This window comes from Bombyx mandarina, chromosome 07 (assembly GCF_030267445.1).
Source record: "Bombyx mandarina strain Sakado chromosome 07, ASM3026744v2".
Classification (NCBI taxonomy): domain Eukaryota; kingdom Metazoa; phylum Arthropoda; class Insecta; order Lepidoptera; family Bombycidae; genus Bombyx; species Bombyx mandarina.
In genome coordinates this window covers 13,140,614-13,162,750 of record NC_143214.1, presented here as the reverse complement: position 1 = coordinate 13,162,750, position 22,137 = coordinate 13,140,614, and the positions used below count along the sequence as shown (strand labels likewise).

Here is a 22,137-nt window from a genome sequence, read left to right as displayed (position 1 = left end):
AAACATACATAAAACAATAACTTAAATACAATTAAAGTGACAGGAAATGTTTCTTCATTTGACTCTTAAAAATTTCTAGAGAGGAACTAGCACGAATAGGTTGAGGGAGAGAATTCCATAATCGCACTGCTTGTATTGTGAAAGAGCCACTATAGCGACTAGAGCTGTGTATGGGAGTTTTTAAAAGAAGAGAAGTGGCTTGTCGACTAACTTTGCCGTCAGGAATCAGATATTCAAAGCGTTCACGGAGATAGATAGGGGCATCGGGATTGTGAAGAATAGAATAGAGAAAAGAGATAATGTGGCAATCTCGACGTCGCCTAATCGGCAGCCACCCCAGCTCAGCCCGGAAATCAGACACATGGTCATACTTCCGGAGACCAAAAATGAAGCGGACGCACAAATTCTGCAGACGTTCGAGTTTATCTAAAAGTAATTCAGAAGCTAATCGAGAAGAGGAAGTAAAAGCGTTTGGGCAAGAGAAATTTTAGTTTAGTTTTATTCGTGTTTTCAATAATCAACTCTTACCGACATCTATTGGCAAATAATAATACTATAGTTATTTTTCTTAATTGAGGGCAACTAACCGCTTTAAAGACAAGATGGCGTTATCAAAAAAAACCCGAGCAAAGCTCGGTCATCATCTAGTAAATAATTAAACCTGACGATGTTTTGTGCCTTATATTGTAGGTATTGATTGTTCTTTAAATATCCATATTTGTGCCATGAGTGCTGCAATTTGGTAAGAGTGTATTAATAATAAATCTTGCTCTTTAACTATTATCACAACACCATAACCTTATGATGTATCATGTAGTCTATGGTGATTCCTCAAGTAAACCGTTATTGCATGTTTTCTATTTTAATTAAAACAATAGTGTTTTTCGTGTAATATCTATGGGCTGCGACTCGTAGTAATAATTAAGGTCAAATTCTAATATTGAGAATGAGGCATAAATGTAAGCATTGATATACATATACAATGCTCATGAGTGCTCACGGTTGGCAGCCTATTAACCCTGTTTACGAGGCGGCTAAGTTGCGTCTAGGATCATTCGTTCCTCTAACGTAAGATAATAAGAAAACTGGTTATGACCGACAGTAAATCGTTTACAGCCGGTTTCAGCGTCGTAAACTCGGACGCCCGGCCGGTTATATACCGGATATGTCTGGATCGAGCCGGATATACCAGGACTTATGAAACGCGCCCTGAGACATTTATTTCATCTAAGATAAATATTTGTTGTGTTTTGACCGGTCGTTTGTCATTCCAGGGTTTTTATGCCCCGGCCTTTCAATAATTAACTACAGGCGATAATGAAGTCTATTGAGGAGCTTTTATTATAGAAAATCATATTTATATTTTGAGCTCACGTGAAATCCACCATCCTGCCTACCTCTACTGTGAAACTGTCAAGCATTCCTATTTCAAGGGTCAAACAACCATCCTACAATAGCTCCTGAATTCAACCTCAAATCTCAAAGTGAGTGACTTTTCTGGAATTCGGTAACCGCCTAGTACCAGGCGAGTCGTGAACACATCGTCCCATAGACGGTAGTAAAAAAAAATGCAATTGACTAAGATTCATTCAGGAAAGACATTATGAGCCCAATATCTTGTTATCCTGCTTCCTTCTGATCTCCAGGCAACCTTACATACAATTCAGGATCGTCTCTCAAGATGAACTACCACATTGCCATGTCCATATCCCTAACGACACATGTCACTCTATACTCGATAGTGAAACTTAACTCGGTCTAATTAGGTTACAGAGATAACTAATCGTCGTTTCTGCTTACCCTGATAAGCGTGAAGATAAGGAGTACCGGTGCAATGTTGGGCCGTTTAGAAGCTTTAAGGATGGTTAAGCTTCGTGCACACTTTAGAAAATTTATTAATTATTCGAGATAACGCATACTAAGAGTTTTAGAAACAGGAAATGCAGATGGGAAAGCATTTTTCACAGAAACAGTAGTGCGAGGGTGCTGTGAACTAAATTATGCACACAGAAAAATTGTATATAAATTAATGTAATTTTATTGATCAATTAATACTAGTTACTGGTGGTAAGACCTCTTGTGAGTCCGCACGGGTAGGTACCACCGCCCTGCCTATTTCTGCCGTGAAGCAGTAATGCGTTTCGGTTTGAAGGGTGGGGCAGCCTTTGTAACTTGTAACTATACTTGAGATCTTAGAACTTATATCCCAAGGTGGGAGGCGCATTTACGTTATAGATGTTTATGGGCTCCAGTAACCACTTAACATCAGGTGGGCTGTGAGCTCCACCCATCTCAGCAATAAATAAATAAAATATTTTTTTATGCATATTACATATTTATACCCACTTATTGTTATAAGTACTCTAAACGCAGCACCGCGCTCTGAGTTTCATACCATACCAGGTTTCAGGTTAGTTTCATACCAGGTAGATAATAGCTCACTGAGTTTCCCGTCGAATCTTCTCAGTGGGTCGCGATTCCAATCCGGTGGTAGATTCTGCGAAGCACTGCTCTTGCTAGGGCTAGTGATCGCGATATTTTTCAGGTTGAGCCCGTGAGAGGTAGATGACTACCCGTCCGGTCGTAACTGAAATAGCTCCCTAAGCTACCAGTAGGGGGAAAATGGTGGTACGACCATACAATGCTCCCTAACTACGAATAAATAGATGTATTTTATTTATTTAATATATTTTGTTTACACAGCTGTTATAAGAAACACGACAATAAGGATACAGAGTACAAGGGCACTACTTATTTCATGTTGAAATCTCTTCCAGTAGGCCCGCAGAAGGAAAGAAGAATTAGGAACACAAAACTAGTACATACAGTAAACATTACATATAATAATATATACATATTACAAGATACAAAACAATATACATACATACAAATACACACACGCACACACATATATATACTTACTTTATATTATAATACATTATACAAATATATATACTTTTATTTAATATGGTAAGGATAAATAGTGTTTTGTATTTTCGTGAAAGCAAAGTACAAATGCTTATTAGAATGGTTTTGCAGTGTCCAGCATAAGAATACTATCCACGAGTCGCAGCTCCAATGGAACAGTGCCAATTTCCGAAGCGTCCTTACTACGGTTAATTTACATATATGCAGATTTCTATTACTGAACGCGACGCAGCCGATGATCTGATTAGCTCGCAAGCTGCGTTGGATTCATTGAGGATCGTTCGTGCCTTAATTCCGTATCATGTCTAATTTGCATTGTATATTGCAATGTATATTTGTCACGGCTTTCTAATTACGCAACTCTGAAAAGAAAAGTATCATTCCAAAGTGTTTTCTACCCTAGGTTTTGTACGTTTAAAGATACTAGAGGTCCCGCAGTAGTCGAAATTCGACTATAATCAATTGGAATTGTAAGTTTGTACACTATTATGATTGTATTTTATACTTCTATAATCACAAATTTCGCCAAAACTACATTATAAAAAATATTAATAAAGACAAACAATATTTAATCTATTCTCAATTTGACAACAGACGTCAAGAACAAAAGTTTGACAATAAATAAATAGTATGCATGCGTGTGTGCGTCAAATACATGGTATGTAGTGTGTGTAATGTTTTCTTTATTGATTTAATGCATCTTTTATGCATGATTTTAAAATAATATTATCGTTGTGCACTTCTTCTCTATATTCTCTATAAGTGTGGAAAATTTCATACTCCTCTGCCCGCGGAATTTTCGTAAAAAGGGATACAAAGTTTTTGCTTCACGTATTAATATATAGATTAAGTAAATATGAACTTTTATAGCAATTGTAAAGTATCAATGCAAACACTCGAATATCAGTATTGTACCGAACTAATTTTTTACTGGTGGTAGGACCTCTTGTGAGTTCGCATAGGTAGGTTTTACCACCCTGCCTATTTCAACCGTGAAGCAGTAATGCGTTTCGGTTTGAAGGGCGGGGCAGCCGTTGTAACTATACTGAGAATTTAAAACTCATATATCGAGGCGGGTGGCGGCATTCACGTTATAGATGTCTATGAATTCCGGTGACTAATTAACACAAGGTGGGTGTAAGCTCGTTCACCCATTTATGCAATAAATAAAAATATAGTAAACATTTATTAGCTCTGGTGTCCGAACTCTAGCCTGCTTTGGGAGGTATCTGTCAAATATCTTGTGTTCTATGATGGCCACCGCCACTCTGTAATCCTCACCCGAGATACAATCTCGCCGGACCACAGGTACGCTAGACATTAAATTATGTCTTCTTCTTTTTCTCCACCTTATCCATACATCTTTAGTCACATGCATCTTCTCTCTACGCATCACATGTGCATACCACGCTAACCACGCTAAGACATTAAATTATGTATTTACCATTACAAAACTATTAACATCATACTACGTATACAGCCAAGGAATAGGATAGCCAAAAATGTAAAATCTGCCGAAGTTCACATCATATTTTGCTTCGTATATGTAAAGATCTTATGTATAAAATGCAAATACAGATCTCTCACCGTTACATTATCTACAAGCTAAATAAGAATGTTGACATTGCTAAATATGTATGCTAATTAAATAGTAGTGTGAACTAGTACACATGGGTTGGCATCATACAGAGTAACGGTATGAGTAGTGCAGAAGAAATCTTTAGTTAGATGACAAAGTTCGATCTTGAGATCCAAATTCATTTTGTAAATTCAGTACGGGCATATTTTGCCGGGTCGCACCGAGCAGATACAAGTATCCTATCTATTTCTGTCGCAAAATTTTAATGCAGTTCGGTTGGAATAGTTCAACAAACCGTTATTGCGATAAAACTAAGACTCTATGTCTCAAAATCAACTAAAACTTTATCTACAGGTGGACTGACTGTCTGCGTATCCCTAGCAATTAAATAGCGGCATGCCAAGTCCACCAGTCTCTAGTTAAGACAGCCCTGAGAAGAATAAATCAAACCAACTCAACGGACTTGTGTGTTCATCGTTTTGCAGCTCTCTGTTAAAAACAAGCCTCATTAAAATATGATATTTGTCACAGCCGTAGAGCATCAGTAATAACAACATTTACAGTTCACACTTTCCTGTTTGCTACTCTGTAACTTATTTATTCAGTGAAATTAAATAAGAACAACAGTTATCTGTTTACAACGATAAATCTAGTAACGATAGATAGTGACAATTAACAAGAGTTTTCAACGACCGGTTTCCGAGATTAGCTTTCAAAGGCATTCAAGTAAAAAGATACTTTAGTCTCTTGTAGGCTACTAGTTCCAAGCAATTAACATATTCCTTCCGACTTGTACGTATTTATACTTCGCGGCAGAAATAAGCAGGAAACACCTAGCCGTGCTTACTTGTAGCACCAACAAGACAGTTAGATTAACGTTTACCATTCATTATTATCCAAGCTGTTTCCTAATGTCCTAGACATTTACAGTTAACATGTGAGATATGGCTTCCCGGTAAGAAGCTATTAAAATTATCTTAATAGATCTGGTTCGGCATAAAACCGGCGGTTTAATAATCTAATGCTGCCATGAGAAATACTAGAAACGGAGGACATCATCATTCTCAGATAAAACGGCCTCGCTTTTTTTTCCTACCTAGCTGAGAGCCTTGAGAAGCTATATCAGCGTAACTTTAACTAGTAGGTGAGCTCACGGGGTTCAAACCTGACGACGTTGCTAACACGAACCCTAGCAAGAGCCGTGCTTCGCGGAATCTACCACCGGATCGGAAACGCGACCCACTGAGAAGATCCGGCAGGAAACTCAGTGGGCTGTGTCTGAGGGTTAATTCGTTCGTCGAGCCCTTCGTCACAAGCGACGGGTTCGACGAGAACGATGACCGGGCGGCATTGCACTATTAGCTGTGTTTCAGCGTGTAGTAGGTATTTATCACGCATATAAATGTCGGTGATCAATCGGAAAACATCATCGTGTTATAGTGTGCGAGTTATAGTGTGCGAGTGCCATTTTTTTTATGGCTAAGATGGGTGGAAGATCTCACGGCCCACCTGGTGTTTATTTATTTATTTAGTTGCACCAACAAAGTGATCGTCAATACAAAACATTGACAAATTGACAGTAAGTACATGGCAGATGTCACCTCAATTATAGGTGCACTCGACAGTGCAATAAATAGTTGACAACATTATAAAATTAAAAAAGTAAAAATACCATTAGATTACAACATACAATCTTAAGAAATATGAAATCCAGAATAATACTTTGTCACTAAGCAAAACAATATTGAATATCTACACTTATTTGAACTAAAACTTGATTACATTTGTTTAATTATGATTAGGTTATATTTCGTTGGGAAATGATCTACGCCAGATTTCTCCTGTACGTTTTTTTTTTTTTTTTTTAAATATCTATTTCGTGATTTAAAATTAGTTCAGCGCAATCGGACAACTCCGAATGAACATTGACGGAGACCGCGCTACCGTGGACATTAATCTAATCCCAAAGGATTCTGTTTAAGGGAGATTAGATCGAGTTAGCGGGCTTTCATATAAACCTTATATTTCATCCTTCAATGTTAAGTTTTCACCGGAGCCTATAGACATCTACAACGCCAATATCGCCACCCACCTCGAGACATGAGTCTCACTTTTAACAATAGGAAGACTGCCCCGCCTTTTAAGCTAGAACGCATTACGCTTCACAGCAGAAATAGGCAGGGTGGTACCTACTTACCCGTGCGGACTCACAAGACGCCCTACCACCAGTAAACTGACCTAATTATCTGCAAAATGTGAATACATATTCAACGTTCAAACTTAAAAGCTGGCAAAAACATGTCCTGTATTAATGGTATCAGCAAACCCGTTAAATTAATAAAAACACGACCTGACCAGGTCATCGAACTTGGCGTTTCGATAATGAGCAACGCACACCGACCACGTGTGTGATTCACGCCGTGTCTATTGCGGGTCTTTCGATAAGATGTCGGATTAGATAAATCAAAATCCCAGTGGCAATGTTGACGTTTTTAATTTATTGTTTTCTTTAATTCCTGCGATCCTCTCATTTAGAGCCACTGTTATATCTGTAGGAATCCGAAACTACTGAACGCCTTTTTTATTGCTTAGATGGGAGAACGAGCTCACAGCCCACGTGGTGTTAAGTGGAAACTGGAACCCATAGACATCTAAAACGTAAATGCCGCCACCCACCTTGAGACATGAGCTCTAAGGTCTCACTATACTTACAACGGCTATCCCACCCTTTAAACCGAAATGCATTACTGCTTTACGGCAGAAATAATAAATAAATAATATTTATCTATTTTTAATTTGACCACAGACTTTAACAATAAACAAAAGAGTACACATGCGTGTGTGTGTCAACTACATGGCAGTGTGTGTAATGATTTTCTTATTGATTTAATGTATTTTTTATGCATAATTTAAAAAAAAATATTAGGATTCTGCATTTCATTTCTATATCAACTATAAGGGTGGGAAATTTCATACTCTTCCATCCGCGCAATTTTCGTAAAAACGGGTTCAAAATTTTTGCTTCACGAATTAATATATAGAACAGATTATGTCTAAATATCGAAATCCTAAGAATAACAGCTATTCTTCAACCTTGCTTAGGTAGATCTGTTTTTATCATTTCGTTAAAGTAAAATTTTGAGTGTTCCTCATTGGATCTACTATCTCCAATGACACGCAGTTTGTTGTGCCCGTCGTATTGCTGATGCTTATGGGCGACGATGAGTATAGACTGCCGCGTGGGCGTCACGGCCATCTGCGTTCAACGGAAGTGTACGCTGACGGTATCTCCTCACGCACCGCACAGTCGATAACTCGCGAAACAAGCCTAAATGATTCAACACCAGATTACGTCATCAAGCGATTGCATTGACAATCAAAACGCCATCTGCAGTCCGCAATTGTGATCATTTTCCGAGTTCGTATCAGCGCACGTTAATTTGTTCAATTGATTAATGTATTGTCTTGTGTTTGAACTGTGCTGCACTGTTGTTACGGGGTCACGAGTTTGAGACTGGACACGAATGTTTTTTTATTTGAATTATTAAAAGAGTTACTGGTGGTGACCTGTTGTGAGTCCGCTGCGGGTAGGTACTGTGGCGGTAGCCATCATACAACGCAAGATATTTGACAGATGCCTGAATGTCGCTTACGACATTTTCAAGATAAAGCGCATATATACAAGTTCCGAACAACAACATTTGGACCGTCGGTCTACCGAACAAATGTCACCAGCTCGGTGGAAGATCTTTCCTTTGTCGTATACCTACAGGTACAATCGCCCCGCCTATTTCTGCCGTGAAGCAGAAAATGCGTTTCGGTTTGAAGTGTGGGGCAGCCGTTGTAACTATAGTGAGACCTTAGAACTTTTATCTCAAGGTGGGTGGCGCATTTACGTTGTAGACGTCTATGGGCTCCAGTAACCACTCAACACCAGGTAGGCTGTGAGCTCGTCCACCCATCTAAGCAATAGAAAAAAAAGTTTTGGATCCTGAAGTGTTCCTGTGTAGCAACAGGTGTAGGTTAGTAGTTATTAGTTAGGTTCGGGTTTCGATTCCCGATTAGTATCTTTGTTGATTTACTTATCTCGTATATGTACCTCAATAAAATCATAAAATATATTCTAAACTTTGACTTACTCCTGAGCTGAACAAACTCGAAGACTCGAAGAAAACCCAAAAATCGTTTAAATTCGAAAATGGAAGATACGAATGAAGTAGGGTCCACACGTAAATGGTGCACGCAGATCGGTCTCGCGATATCCGCGCCCTGTCCGAACGCCCGATCTTAACCGGCTTTTAAATAAGATGCGCCTGAAAATGGTGCTATTTAAAGTTAGAAATGAAAATTGTATCCTTTTTGTACTTGATGAACTCTAAGCTCGTCCTCTCATCATGTTGCTATTGTCCTAGGGCACCCCTAGGGCTCTCACAAGCTGTCCCCACTTGACCCTGTCGTGCGCTTGTTCCTTACTGATCATAACAACACAAATTATAACCTTAAGCAAACTTTCATGAAATTATAAACTTATAGCTGTACCCGACCGCTTCGCTGGGCATTTAAAATTAATATTATTATTTCTCACCCCTACAAAGATTCTCATCATTAACGCCCCCGCAACTGCTGTAAGGTGTCCAACACTCATAAAAATATTAGCCTATCCATTAAGTACATGTATTTTCTACATGGATACCAAGTTTCAAGTCAATCGGATGCATGGTTCAGTAGTTTTAACGGAACATCCATAAAAACCACTGTAGAATTTATATATTAAAAATGAATTGCTGTTTGTTAGTCTCGCTAAAACTCGAGAACGGCTGGACCGATTTGGCTACTTTTGCTCTTGAATGGCATTACTGCTTCACGGCAGAAATACGTTGTAGATGTCTATGAGCTCCAGTAACCACTTAACACCAGGTGGGCTGTGAGCTCGTCTACCCATCTAAGCAATAAATAATAAATAAATAAATGCCACTTGCAGTAGCTACCGTAACTACAGGCATCTCAACAAGATAGCAGATCCAAATTGAACTATAAACAGCGAACCGCATTAATTGAACTTCATCAAACGTCTCGATACGTTTCATTGCAATAAAAAAAAACGCCGCAGTCTCTACCACACCGGTGCGATTATATCGTAAAGTGCGCGCAAATTACGCTTCAAAAGGCAAGAGCGGAAATTGTGGGTTATCGGTAAGCAAGTGCAATCAGTAAACGATATTAAAAGCGTGTAATGGTTGGATAATAATAAGTTGTCCGGTTGCGCTGAACTAATTTTGAGTGAAATAGATGTTTTTTTTTTTTGGAACGAAGTTCCTTACGGCAGGCTTGGAGGGGATAGGGATTTTGCTGCGCGACCGAACTGAAAAAAATGTGATAGTAAAACCGTAAGAAAAAATCCGTGGAAAAAAGTGCGTGGAATAAAACCGTTAAATAAGACGTGCGCAGGCGCGACAGTCGCATACACAAGCGAGTAGTGTATAATACCTTTCTCTTTCTCCCTCTTTCTTTTCGTTCTCTCATCCCTTCTCTCTCTATTTTGTAATTTCTAATTGTCTCACAACTTACAGGAAAAATCTGTCGCAGATAATTTCCCAATTAAATATAAATTAATCTGAAGCAATCAATCAGATGTAATCAAATCTTAGTTATGTAAATTTTATTTTTATTTTTGCTGTTAATGCACTGTCGATTGCAACTATAATTGAGGTGACATCTGCCATGAACTTTTGTCAATTGTTCAATGTTTTGTATTGATGATCACTTTGTTGGTGCAACTTAATAAATAAATAAATAACTAGAGGTGAGGGCAGACGTTTTTTAGAATGTTGGTCAACGACATTTACCTGCACATATCAATACAGGCGTACATGTACTATTAAGATATGTTAACAAACTTTCAATTGCCTGAAGATAGCGGTTATCATGCGTCGCAAACATTAAGGTGAGGGCTGACATTTACTTTGAGGCATCAAACGGGCTCATTTTAGGAGAACCGTGAGTTCTTCTGCCTATCTTTGCAAAAAAAGGTAGTACATCTTGTGACTCTGCACGGGTAGGTACCACCACCCTGCCTATTTCTGCCGCGAAGCAGTAATGCGTTTCGCCTTGAAGGGTAGGGTAGCCGTTGTGCTCTAAAACTGAGACCTTAGAATTCATATCTCAAGTAGCGATATTTACATTGTAGATGACTATGAGCTCCGGTAACCACTTAACATCAGGTGCTTATTTCTGCCGTGAAGCAGTAATGCGTTTCGGTTTGAGGGGTGGGGCAGCCGTTGTAACTATACCTGAGCCCTTAGAACTTATGTATCAAGGTGGGTGGCCAGGTGGGCTGTGAGCTCGTCCACTCATCTAAGCAATATATAAAAAGGTGGGTCGTGAGCCCGTCTACCACTCTAGGCAATAAAAAAAAACAAAATACTGTTTACGGTTAAATGACAAATTTTGCTAAATAACCTTCACCATTTTAGTGGTACTGAGCTGTGAAGTTTTGAGTATCGATTGAATTTAATATTGCCACATATAACTAGTCAGGTCATAAGTATTGTCACACAGTAAAAACTTTTCTTTTAGAATGCTGGCCACAAAAACAGTTTATTGAATTCGAATTTCGAATTGTTCATGAAAATAAAAATGTATAATTTTAGAATTTTACTCATTTTTAAATATGGAGTGGACGCTTAAAGAAAACCGTGTTGCAGTTATTGCGTTGTATCCTTGCGGTTACGCGCCAATTCAAATTTTTAACATACTGAAAAATTTGAATATAACCAAAAGATTCGTTTATCGTACCATCAAACGATACAATGAAGACTCTAGTGTAGATGACAGGTCAAGAAGTGGTCGCCCTCGGTCTGTTAGGACTCCAGCAGTGATAAAAGCTGTGAAGTCGCGAATTCAAAGAAATCCCAAACGTAAGCAGAAACTGTTGGCCCTTCAGATGGGGTTAAGCAGAAACACGGTGAAAAGGGTGTTAAATGAAGACTTAGGGCTTCGGGCATATCGAAGAAAAACAGGACATCGTTTGAATGCTCGTCTAATGGACCTGAGACTGAAGAGATGCCGCGCTTTGTTGAAGCGGTACGCGGGAAAAAAATATCGGGAAATTCTTTTTTCGGATGAAAAATTTTTTACCGTAGAAGAGAGCTACAACAAAGAAAATGATAAGGTGTATGCACACAGTAGTGAAGAAGCGAGCAACCGTATTCCGCGTGTCCAACGAGGTCATTTTCCATCCTCGCTCATGGTATGGTTGGGAGTTTCTTATTGGGGCTTAACAGAGGTACATTTTTGTGATAAAGGTGTAAAAACGAATGCAGTTGTGTATCAAAATACAGTCCTGACGAACCTTGTGGAACCTGTTTCTCATACCATGTTCAATAACAGGCACTGGGTATTCCAACAAGATTCGGTGCCAGCTCATAGAGCGAAGACCACACAAGACTGGCTGGCGGCGCGTGAAATCGACTTCATCCGGCACGAAGACTGGTCCTCCTCCAGTCCAGATTTGAATCCGTTAGATTACAAGATATGGCAACACTTGGAGGAAAAGGCGTGCTCAAAGCCTTATCCCAATTTGGAGTCACTCAAGACATCCTTGATTAAGGCAGCCGCCGATATTGACATGGACCTCATTCGTGCTGCGATAGACGACTGGCCGCGCAGATTGAAGGCCTGTATTCAAAATCACGGAGGTCATTTTGAATAAACTTAGTGTCATAAGAATCTATGTTTTGTTAAGTTCATTTTGGTATATGGATGGTTACATAATGAATAAACTTGTTTCAATTATTTTACATTAAACATGTGACAGAATTTATGACCTGACTAGGTATTACCATATAATTTAATATTGCAATATGCCTATTAAGGCACTTTACAGCGCGACTTCATTTTACTGTAGAATTAAAAAAATAGCCGACATTAAATTCAAAGACGTAGTTTATACATTCAGCGTATGTCCTTTAAGAGATCCCTCGTTCGGATAAGCGGTAATTTCGCGACATACCAGGGTACATGACGGTCCCGGTTCAAACCTTGATCCGGATGGCTGATAACTCGGATACGTTTAGCCCGGGGCCCGGATATTTGTGTAGTTTAATCGTGTAGTATATATGTCGGGTTAAAATGGTTTTTGTTTATTCATAGCGGCGTCTCGGAACAAATTTTGTTAAGCAACCAACTGTAAACAAATGATATTGTCAATTTCGTTACGTTGAACGAAAATTGTCAATGTTGTATGTATGTACATTTGAAAAAAATAAGTGAAAACATAGTGGAACTGGCAAGTCTCAATCTACGGACTAAGTTAGGTAAAAGAACTTTAGATTGAATTAAAGAAAAATATTTCACGTAGGTAAATCCCAACACAAAAGACAAATCTTCAGATAGCAAAAATGTAATCTCGTTAATACCTTTCAAATCTAACAAAGGGCATTCCGATCAAAGATTATAAATAAAATACACAGCCCAAATTATTATATCGAAAAATAAAATACAAATAACAATAACCTAAAAAAAAAGTGTAATACGCAAATCTTCGGACGAACTGACTCCCCAACCACCCGACCGTGTTATTACATTGTATCCGGTTTTTTTTTCATAAATGTCTCTTATTCCGTTCCTTGGGGAGTAAGTTCTTTGATATACGTTTTATATAAGATTCGACAAGAAATTAAGGTGATTTGCCCAACTATTTGAAGCTTGAAGTTGTCCATTACACGGCAACCGCGCGAATAGATAGATACATAGCTTTTTGGTTACTGCTCTGAAATGCAGATCAATTTCTTGTGATCTTTGGTCATACTTACTGAAAAATGCGTGTTTTTTAACGTTTAGTTAGCGCATATTAATTGAATTCCCCTATCAGTTAACATTCGTATGACAAACAGATTTGTTTGCGTCAGTATTTCATTTCTATATATTTAAAGGTAATTATAACGTAACATCTCTGGTTCGCATAGTCCTGGTAATCGTAGTTTGAAGCCAGGTGATTGAGATATGTGTTGTTGTCTGATTAAATTTGGCTGTTTCGGCTTTACGCGCAATGTAACACAATTAAAAAAGAAATGTCATCGCGCGTGTAATTTTCTGGCATCGCGAGAACGCGCTCCACTGCGGATTTACATAAAATGATCTTACGAAAACCACAACTATGTATTCTTAGTTAAGTAAATGCATAACATCCTTTTATATTTACGACTTTCAATATCCATCGAAGAGCAGACGACTTGACGGAGCAGACGTGCCCATTTAGACTAATACGAGCAACTACAGCAATTTTAGTGAAATTGTAAAGTATTATGTTCGAAACCAATCTGTGGGTATTTGAATGTTTACCACGGCAACACGGGTCGCGATTTGACGATGCGTTCGCGATTTGACGTCTGTCACTTTTGCTTGCTTCTCGAACGGGACGGTACCCTCATGTGTGACGGTCTACGCTACGGTTTGCATTATCACTAATCCTTATCCATTCCTGGTTCGGATCGAACAATTTCTTGGTTGCGCCCTCGTGGCAGCCTAAGGCTCCGGAAGCAAAAGTGACAGATGTCAAATCGCGAACGCACCGTCAAATCGAGACCCGTGTTGCCATGGTAAAAATTCGAATACCCACAAATTGGTTTCGAACATATTTAGACTTTTTACAATAGCAATGTAACTGGGAATTCACAACTTATTCGTTTAAGTGGTTAATTGTCTAAGGTCCAGGTTATTGACCTTGCATCTGCGCCATAATCAATTGGAAGTTAATTATGACGAACTGCAAAGGCATTTTAGTCATGTTGGCCACATAGCTTGTTGTACTCGTCTAACTTATCATGACTAAAAACACAATTATATCAACAAAATGTGTGTAAATAAAAAACTATATGTTTTTTTGCGCTCAAACGGGTGAACGATCTCATGGTCCACTTGTTGTTAAGTGGTTACCGGTGCATGGACAATGGCATGGTAAATTCCGTTATTCACTTTGAGACATGAGTTATAAGGCCTCAGTTTTTACAGTACAACGGCTGCCCCACCCCATTACTGCTTCACGGCAGAAATAGGCAGGGTGATGATTCCTACCTGCGCGAACTCATAGTATTACTAAATACGCAAATTAAATTTCTACGGGTTTGATTTGAATTATGCGATGTTTTTTTTTTTATTGCTTAGATGTGTGATCGAGCTTACAGCACACCTGGTGTTAAGTGGTTACTGGAACCCATAGACATCTACAACATAAATGCCGTCACCAACCTTGACACATGAGTTCTAAGGTCTCAGTATAGGTATGATGGCTACCCCACCCTTCAAACCGAAACGCATTACTGCTTCACGGCAGAAATAGGCAGGGTGGTGGTACCAGCCCGTGCAGACTCACAAGTGGTCCTACCACCAGTAAAAAACAAGTCTAATCTTGATGCATACCTCATTTCAAACCAAGAACCCCTTGCTGACTTTGCATCGTTAAGCTATTACTTCATTAACCACAACTGACAGACAAGTTTATTTGAATACAAACATTGTGAGATCGTGAGGCTGTGTGTGGTCTAATATCTAGATACTTTCATCTCCAGACAATACTTCACCGAAACGTTTGTAAATCGTGCTCTCTTGGAGCTTTCTAACACCGTAATTGAGCTTTTGCCTATAAATGGGTGACTTAATTGCTAAATGCATTTAAGCTTTATTTTTAACAATTCGTATTTCAGTGTTTCTTTTAAATCACTTTTTACTGGTGGTAGGACCTCTTATGAGTCCGCGCAGGTAGGTACCACCGCCCTGCCTATTTCTGCCGTGAAGACTGCTTAAGACCTGCTGAAGGGTAGGGCAGCCATTGTAACTATACTGAGATCTTATAACTTATATCTCAAGGTGGGTGGCGACCGTTGTAGATGTCTATGGGCTTCAGTAATTCATACAGGGGTAGGGAGCGTGGAGTGTGTTCACGGATGCTCTCCAATCTTAGGTTTCGCACCAGTTTGAGAAACCCTGAGCCGTACTAACAAAATCTGACCTCACAAAGGTTAGAACCGGTTTCGCTTACACGCTATTCCAGTCCATCTCAAAGTGCAGTCGTCATTATGGAGGAACCACAAGGTTGGCTCTCGCACTGCGACAAGGTCACTGCCGTGTAACATTATCTGACGAGATACGCGCTTAGAATGCGGTCATTTAAACTTATCTTCCTATAGACCCTATTATGCATTATAAATAATCCCAAAGCAAACGAAGAGTGTAATTAAATTTTTATTTCCATGAGCGATGGTAGACATTCTTCATTTGTTTTAAATTAAATAAAAAATTAATTACACACTACATTTGAAGTCGTCGTGGCCTAAGGGATAAGACGTCCGGTGCATTTGTGTTGAGCGATGCACCGGTGTTCGAATCCCAGGCGGGTACCATTTTTTCTAATGAAATTCGTACTCAGCAAATGTTCAGAATCGACTTCCACGGTGAAGGAATAACATCGTGTAATAAAAACGAAACCCGCCAAAATTATAATTTGCGTTATTACTGGTGGTAGGACCTCTTGTGAGTCCGCGCAGGTAGGTACTACCGCCCTGCCTATTTCTGCCGTGAAGCAGTAATGCGTTTCGGTCTGAAGGGTAGGGCAGCCGTTGTAACTATACTGAGATCTTTAGAACTGATATCTGAAGGTAGGTGGCGCATTTACGCCACTTAACACCAGGTGGGCTGCGAGCTCGTCCATCCATCTAAGCAATAAAAAAAAAACTAAAAAAACTCTTAATTCATTATTTATAATGCGCAACAGGGTAATGAAATGATTCCAAATTTTAATTGAAGTCCTCACCAAGCATTACTGATGGCGTAAAAAAGACATACATTACTACCGTCTACCATTGCTCATGGACTAAGGAGATATACTAAAAACGCAGGCCACCTATGTATTGCTTTCAAAGATTGATCCTATCTAATAAAATGTTATTTTAAAGAGACGTGAGGAAGGAAAATCTTTGCACTGTAGAAGGTTAAATTAGAACTGTATTGTATTCATTTAAATTTGTGGTTAACATTAACTAAAGAAGTATCTGTCTTAAAGTTTTCATGATGAACCTGGATAGTAAAATTAAAAAAGAAACATTGGGTTTTACGAACACGTTACATTTAATAAACACGTCAGCATTCTGGGTGATCACTAGTCCAAGACACCAGCAGTCTGGATAAGATTATGGTGCTTTTGTGGGCTGCCAAGTTTACAGCTCGCCTAATGATGAGTGATCTCCTTCGCTTGTCGACATCAGCAATTCCAGTTACACAGCCGAGCTGCTGTCTACATAAATTCAGTTTTAGCGACTTATACTTTGCATTATAATAATTACAATATTTATAATCCGTAAAATGGTATCATTACATATCTTTATGTCAGAGATGATAAGTCGTAGGTTCTACATTTTCCTGTAGCCACTTTTTGAATTGAATCAAACAGAAATTAACTTTGAAATGCTAGGATACACTGTTTAGTGGCTACCCTACACAACTGACTACTATAATGGAATCTGAAAGTATTTCATACTAATTTCTTTCTTACAGCGCGTACGAGCCTTCACCAACTCTCTTGACGAGCTCGCCAGCAGAGTCCAAGCAGCTGAAGCGGCCAGGTCTTCATGGCGAGGACCAGGCGACGCAAGAGACGCTCGAGCACAACTGGATGCTGTCTCCAGAGCCAGAGCTCAACTGCCACCGCTGAGGAGATTGGCTGATGAGCTACACGCTCAAGCACAGACGCTGGCGAGAGACAAAATCCAGCTACCAGATCAGTTACTGGCGAAACTTGATGACTTAAATACAAGGTGATCTTTATATACATATTATCTATGCTACGAAATCTAGGAATTGCTTATAAACACACCGTATCATTTTTGGTAACCCCCTATCTATATGTCAAAAGCAATTTTGATTTTAGATGAAGGAAATTGAATATTAAAATTTTTAATTTTTTAACAATAGCCGATAGATATAATTATGGTTTAGTATTTAATCATTGTTTACCCAATATAATAAGAATGTGAGATTTACAAAATAGCTTTTGAACTGTATTACGTTATGTATTACGTTACGTAGTTATTAGCATTCTGTTGAATTGTCAATCAAATTAACCGTGAGTCTTTCAGACAAACCTCGGTCCTAATTTTGGAAGCACGTGGATAGTGTTTTGAATTTAAATATTTTTGGGACTGGGAAAGGTTAAGTTTTAGGACTCACTCCGTAGTTCGTTGATGCATTTTTCTATTTTCTCACTGGCGAGAGTTATATGTGCTGATTGATCAACAAATTACAATTTTAGTTTTTGCACCGGCACCGTGTTTTAGTTTTTTATCCACACTCTTCGCGCCGTTTTCACATGCGTAGTTTTTATTGTAGTGTCAACAGATGGCGTGGATAGTGGATTGAGGAAGAAATAAGGAAAAGGAAGTCCCAATAGATAGTGCACACCGCCATTGTTAATGTCATAACAATGTCTTGATCATCAATTCGTATTGTTGTCTTGCAGAGTCGGTGCTCTCTGCGCTGGTGGAGAGGAACGAGCCCGTCAGCTGGCAGGCGTGGCCCGCGACGGTGGGGCCGGCGCTGCGCAAGGGTTCCTCGCTGGTTCCGTGGACCCACCGTGGGAACGAGCCGTCACGCCAGCCAACGTACCTTATTATATCAAGTAAGAAAAAGTATATTTGATAAAACGTTTTATATACTTAAAATAAAAGGGTAAAAGAGCTTTTTTTTGGAACGAAATTCTTTTTGGGACGATGCGGAGGGGTACTCTCACCGGGGGAAACGTCCATAACGTAAGATTTTTATTAGTAATGCACACAGTGTACTACTTAGCTTTGTAATAACGTACAAAAAATAACATATTTTTTATCATTCATTAACCACGATCTCAGAGCGTTCGTTTGCGCAATACACTAACTCTTATGCAAACAACCGTGAATGAAGTGTACCACAATAAGTTCGCACGTTACCGAATAACCGTGGGTTGTTGCGAAACCTCCAGTTTTATTTTCTTTATACCTCGAATAGAACTTAAAATTAATATTTTTATAATAAGGAACTTCGTTCCTATCCGTTGTCCCACGACACCACACATCGCTAGGCATCTAACGCTAGATTAGAAATTTTCAATACTCGATTATATTGTCCTCTAATTTCATATATGTAACACTACAAAACTACCTCATTGTGTATGTCTCAGATGTTCAAAAATACAAATCAAATCTATCTGTATTTTTTTTTATTGCTATATGGGTGGATGAGCTCACAGCCCACCTGGTGTTAAGTTGTTACTGGAGCCCATAGACATATACGACGTAAATGCGCCACCCACCTTGAGATATAAGTTCTAAGGTCTCAAGTATAGTTACAACGGCTGCCCCACCCTTCAAACCGAAACGCATTACTGCTTCACGGCAGAAATAGGCAGGGCGGTGGTACCTACCCGCGCGGACTCACAAGAGGTCCTACCACCAGTAAAAACCAGTATTGTATACCTTAACAAGATCTACGAAGCATGCTGTATGTATAGTCAAATATTTCTCCTCCTTCAGCCATGAGTTAGAGACAACGCACTGGGACCATCCGAAGATGATCGAACTAATGAACTCTTTAGCCGACCTCAACGAGGTTCGGTTCTCGGCCTACAGGACCGCCCTCAAGCTACGGACGGTGCAGAAAGCTCTGTGCAGTGAGTAAACTTGAGCAATAAGCTCTTCATTTCATCTACTTAGTTGAGTGAATTGTTTTCAAATATATTTGGTCTTTTCCATAAAATAAATTTGGAACTTTACTAACTTACTAACTAACATTAGGCAGTGGCTTGTCTCTGCCCCTGGCATTGCTGAAGTCCATGGGCGACGGTAACCACTCATCAGCAATTGGGCCATATGCTCGTCTGTCTACAAGGGCAATAAAATAAAGTTACAAAAAATTAGTGAAAGAATAAAGTTGTATAATAAAAATATGAATGTTAGTTGTGTGTAAACTGATCTGATGATTGATCACGAGCTCTCTCAGGGTAATACGATCTAAGGACTCTAATTGAAGGTCTATAGATACAATAAGCCAGTGAGTGATCACTGACCTTACTCAATCGTCACTCTGTTTTTTACAAATTTACACTTCAACGACAATGATGTTCTGTTACATATGCCTCTCAAAACACGTATTCATAAATACTAGAGGTCCCGCAGTAGTCGAAATTCGACTATAATTAATTGGAATTGTAAGTTTGTACACTATTATGATTGTATTTTATACTTCCATAATCACAAATTTCGCCAAGGCTACACTATAAAAAATATTAATACAGACATACAATATTTAATCTAGGTATTCTCAATTTGACCACAGACGTCAAGAACCAAAGGACAAACCCGAAATCCATACAAACTTGGGCCTGGCGTTACAGTGCTAGGATTTGGGCATAAGTTACAATACCTAAGAAGGTTTCATGAGCCCAATTTTCAGGTCTCCCAGCAATGGCCAAATTGGTAAAATCAGACAATGTTTACATTTTAGGTTATGTTTATTGTACGAGATATTTTAATAAAAACGATATTTTTGAGCCTGTTTCCTACTAAAGATGAGTAATTTTTTACGAAACCTGTTGCAGCAACAGGTTGCTTTAAAATAAAAATGGAACCTGTTACGAGAAATCGCGCGTTAGGTTGTTTACGAAAACAAAGAAAGCCAAAAATTAAAAACAACGTAATGCGAAACGCGCTGCGCACGAAATGATTTATTTAAGGGATTTTATGACCTGGTAACTAAGACCTTTAGGTCAGTCTTATTTTAATTTTAATGAAAACTTTTTTATATGAAAAACTATATTTATATGATAAATTTTTTATATAAAATATAAATCATTACGTGCTCCCATATTATCTCATCACATTTCATTTCATTTTATTTCATGCCTTTTTTATTTTTATTTTTTATTGCTTAGATACCCATCGACGAGCTCGCAGCCCACCTGATGTTAAGTGGTTACTGGAGCTCATAGACATCTACGACGTAAATGCGCCACCCACCTTGAGATATAAGTTCTAAGGTCTCAGTATAGTTACAACGGCTGCCCCGCCCTTCAAACCGAAACGCATTACTGCTTTACGGCAAAAATAAGCGGGCGGGAGGCGCGGACTCACAAGAGATCCTACCACCAGTAAAATTATTAATGTAACTACACCATAGAAAAACTCAAAGTACCAAATCGACTTTTTCATGTTATATTTAAGATTGCCAGTTGAAAATATTTTGAATTGCCGCAGTTGCCGACATGATTTCGTGTCATAACTAAATGGCACAGTTATTTATTTCTTTTAATGATTTTTGTTAGTAGATTTTGGTGCTTTACGTTACGTTATTCAATGAGATTATGTTTATAGTCTGGCCAGCGAATCATGGCACAACTAAATAGCGGCAATCCAAAATATCTTCAGTTGGCAACATTAAAGATAACATAACACGATTTGATACATTTGTGTTTTTCTATGGCATAGTCACATTAATATAAAAATGCAAAACTACCCTTTCATGCTATATTTAATGTTGTCAGTTGTAGATATTTTGAATTGCCGCCATTGTAAGTAGTTGTGTCACGATTCGATGGCCATACTCTATTTACATTGATTAAAATACCTATAAAAACAGTCATTTATCCTAAAGCAAAAGAGTATTAATTATTTTTTACACTCGATTTCCACTAAATCGATCCTATTTTATGGATGCTCTAATTCTAATCCGCACGTTTGTGGAGCTAGTTACGTATATTGAAATAAGTGTTGCAGATGTTTACAAAGATTGCTTAAAATAAAAAATTGAATTCAACTTATTTTCTACACTTGGCCATTGTCAATGAAGCTAAGATTTCAATAGGTTAATCAAGCAAAATAGACGAATTTTTTGGTACATATCCCATTCGTGTAACGCTTAGGCCCAAAATGGGGTTTCTCCTTTTGACAATAAATAGTATGCATGCGTGTGTGCCTCAAATACATGGTTTGTAGTGTGTGTAATGTTTTCTTTATTGATTTAATGTATCTTTTATGGAATATTTAAAAAAAAAATAGCATTGTGCACTTCTTCTCTATATTCTCTATAAGTGTGGAAAATTTCATACTCCTCCGTCCGCGCAATTTTCGTAAAAAGGGATACAAAGTTTTTGTTTCACGTATTAATATATAGATAATAATTCACTCGTATTGCAAAATATCATTGATTAGCTTCCTATGTAATACGACATAATCAGTCTATAGCAGTCCACTGCTGGACATAGGCCTCTCCAACAGCACTCACTTAGCACGATCCTCGGCTTCTCTCATCCAGCTCCTGCCTGCCACCCAGTACTCTACGTCACTCCACCAAGCCTGATGACATCTTGCGCATCGTTGCCTTTTTTTGCATTGATGGGTGAACGAGCTCAAAGCCCACCTGATATTAAGTGGTTACCGGAGCCCATAGACATCTTCAACGTAAATGCCGCTACCCACCTGGAGATATGAGCTCTAAGGTCTCAGTATAGTTACTGATTCACGGCAGAAATATGCAGGGCGGTGGTATCTACCCGCGCGAACTCACAAGACGTCCTACCACCAGTAATTACCGACAAAGTATAATTTCAC

At 38.7% G+C, this 22,137-nt stretch overlaps 1 protein-coding gene across 7 annotated transcripts in view; it reads left to right on the top strand.

Annotated features, from left to right (window-relative positions):
- The window catches only part of LOC114251819 (dystrophin, isoforms A/C/F/G/H), a 480,975-nt gene that overhangs the window by 444,902 nt on the left and 13,936 nt on the right, over positions 1-22,137 (top strand). For all 7 annotated transcript variants that reach the window (XM_089728894.1, XM_089728893.1, XM_089728897.1 and 4 more), the window contains 3 exons: positions 17,057-17,316; positions 18,018-18,176; positions 19,066-19,202. In XM_089728894.1, the coding sequence (XP_089585020.1) occupies positions 17,057-17,316; positions 18,018-18,176; positions 19,066-19,202 (556 nt within the window). The remainder of the gene's footprint in view (positions 1-17,056; positions 17,317-18,017; positions 18,177-19,065; positions 19,203-22,137) is intronic.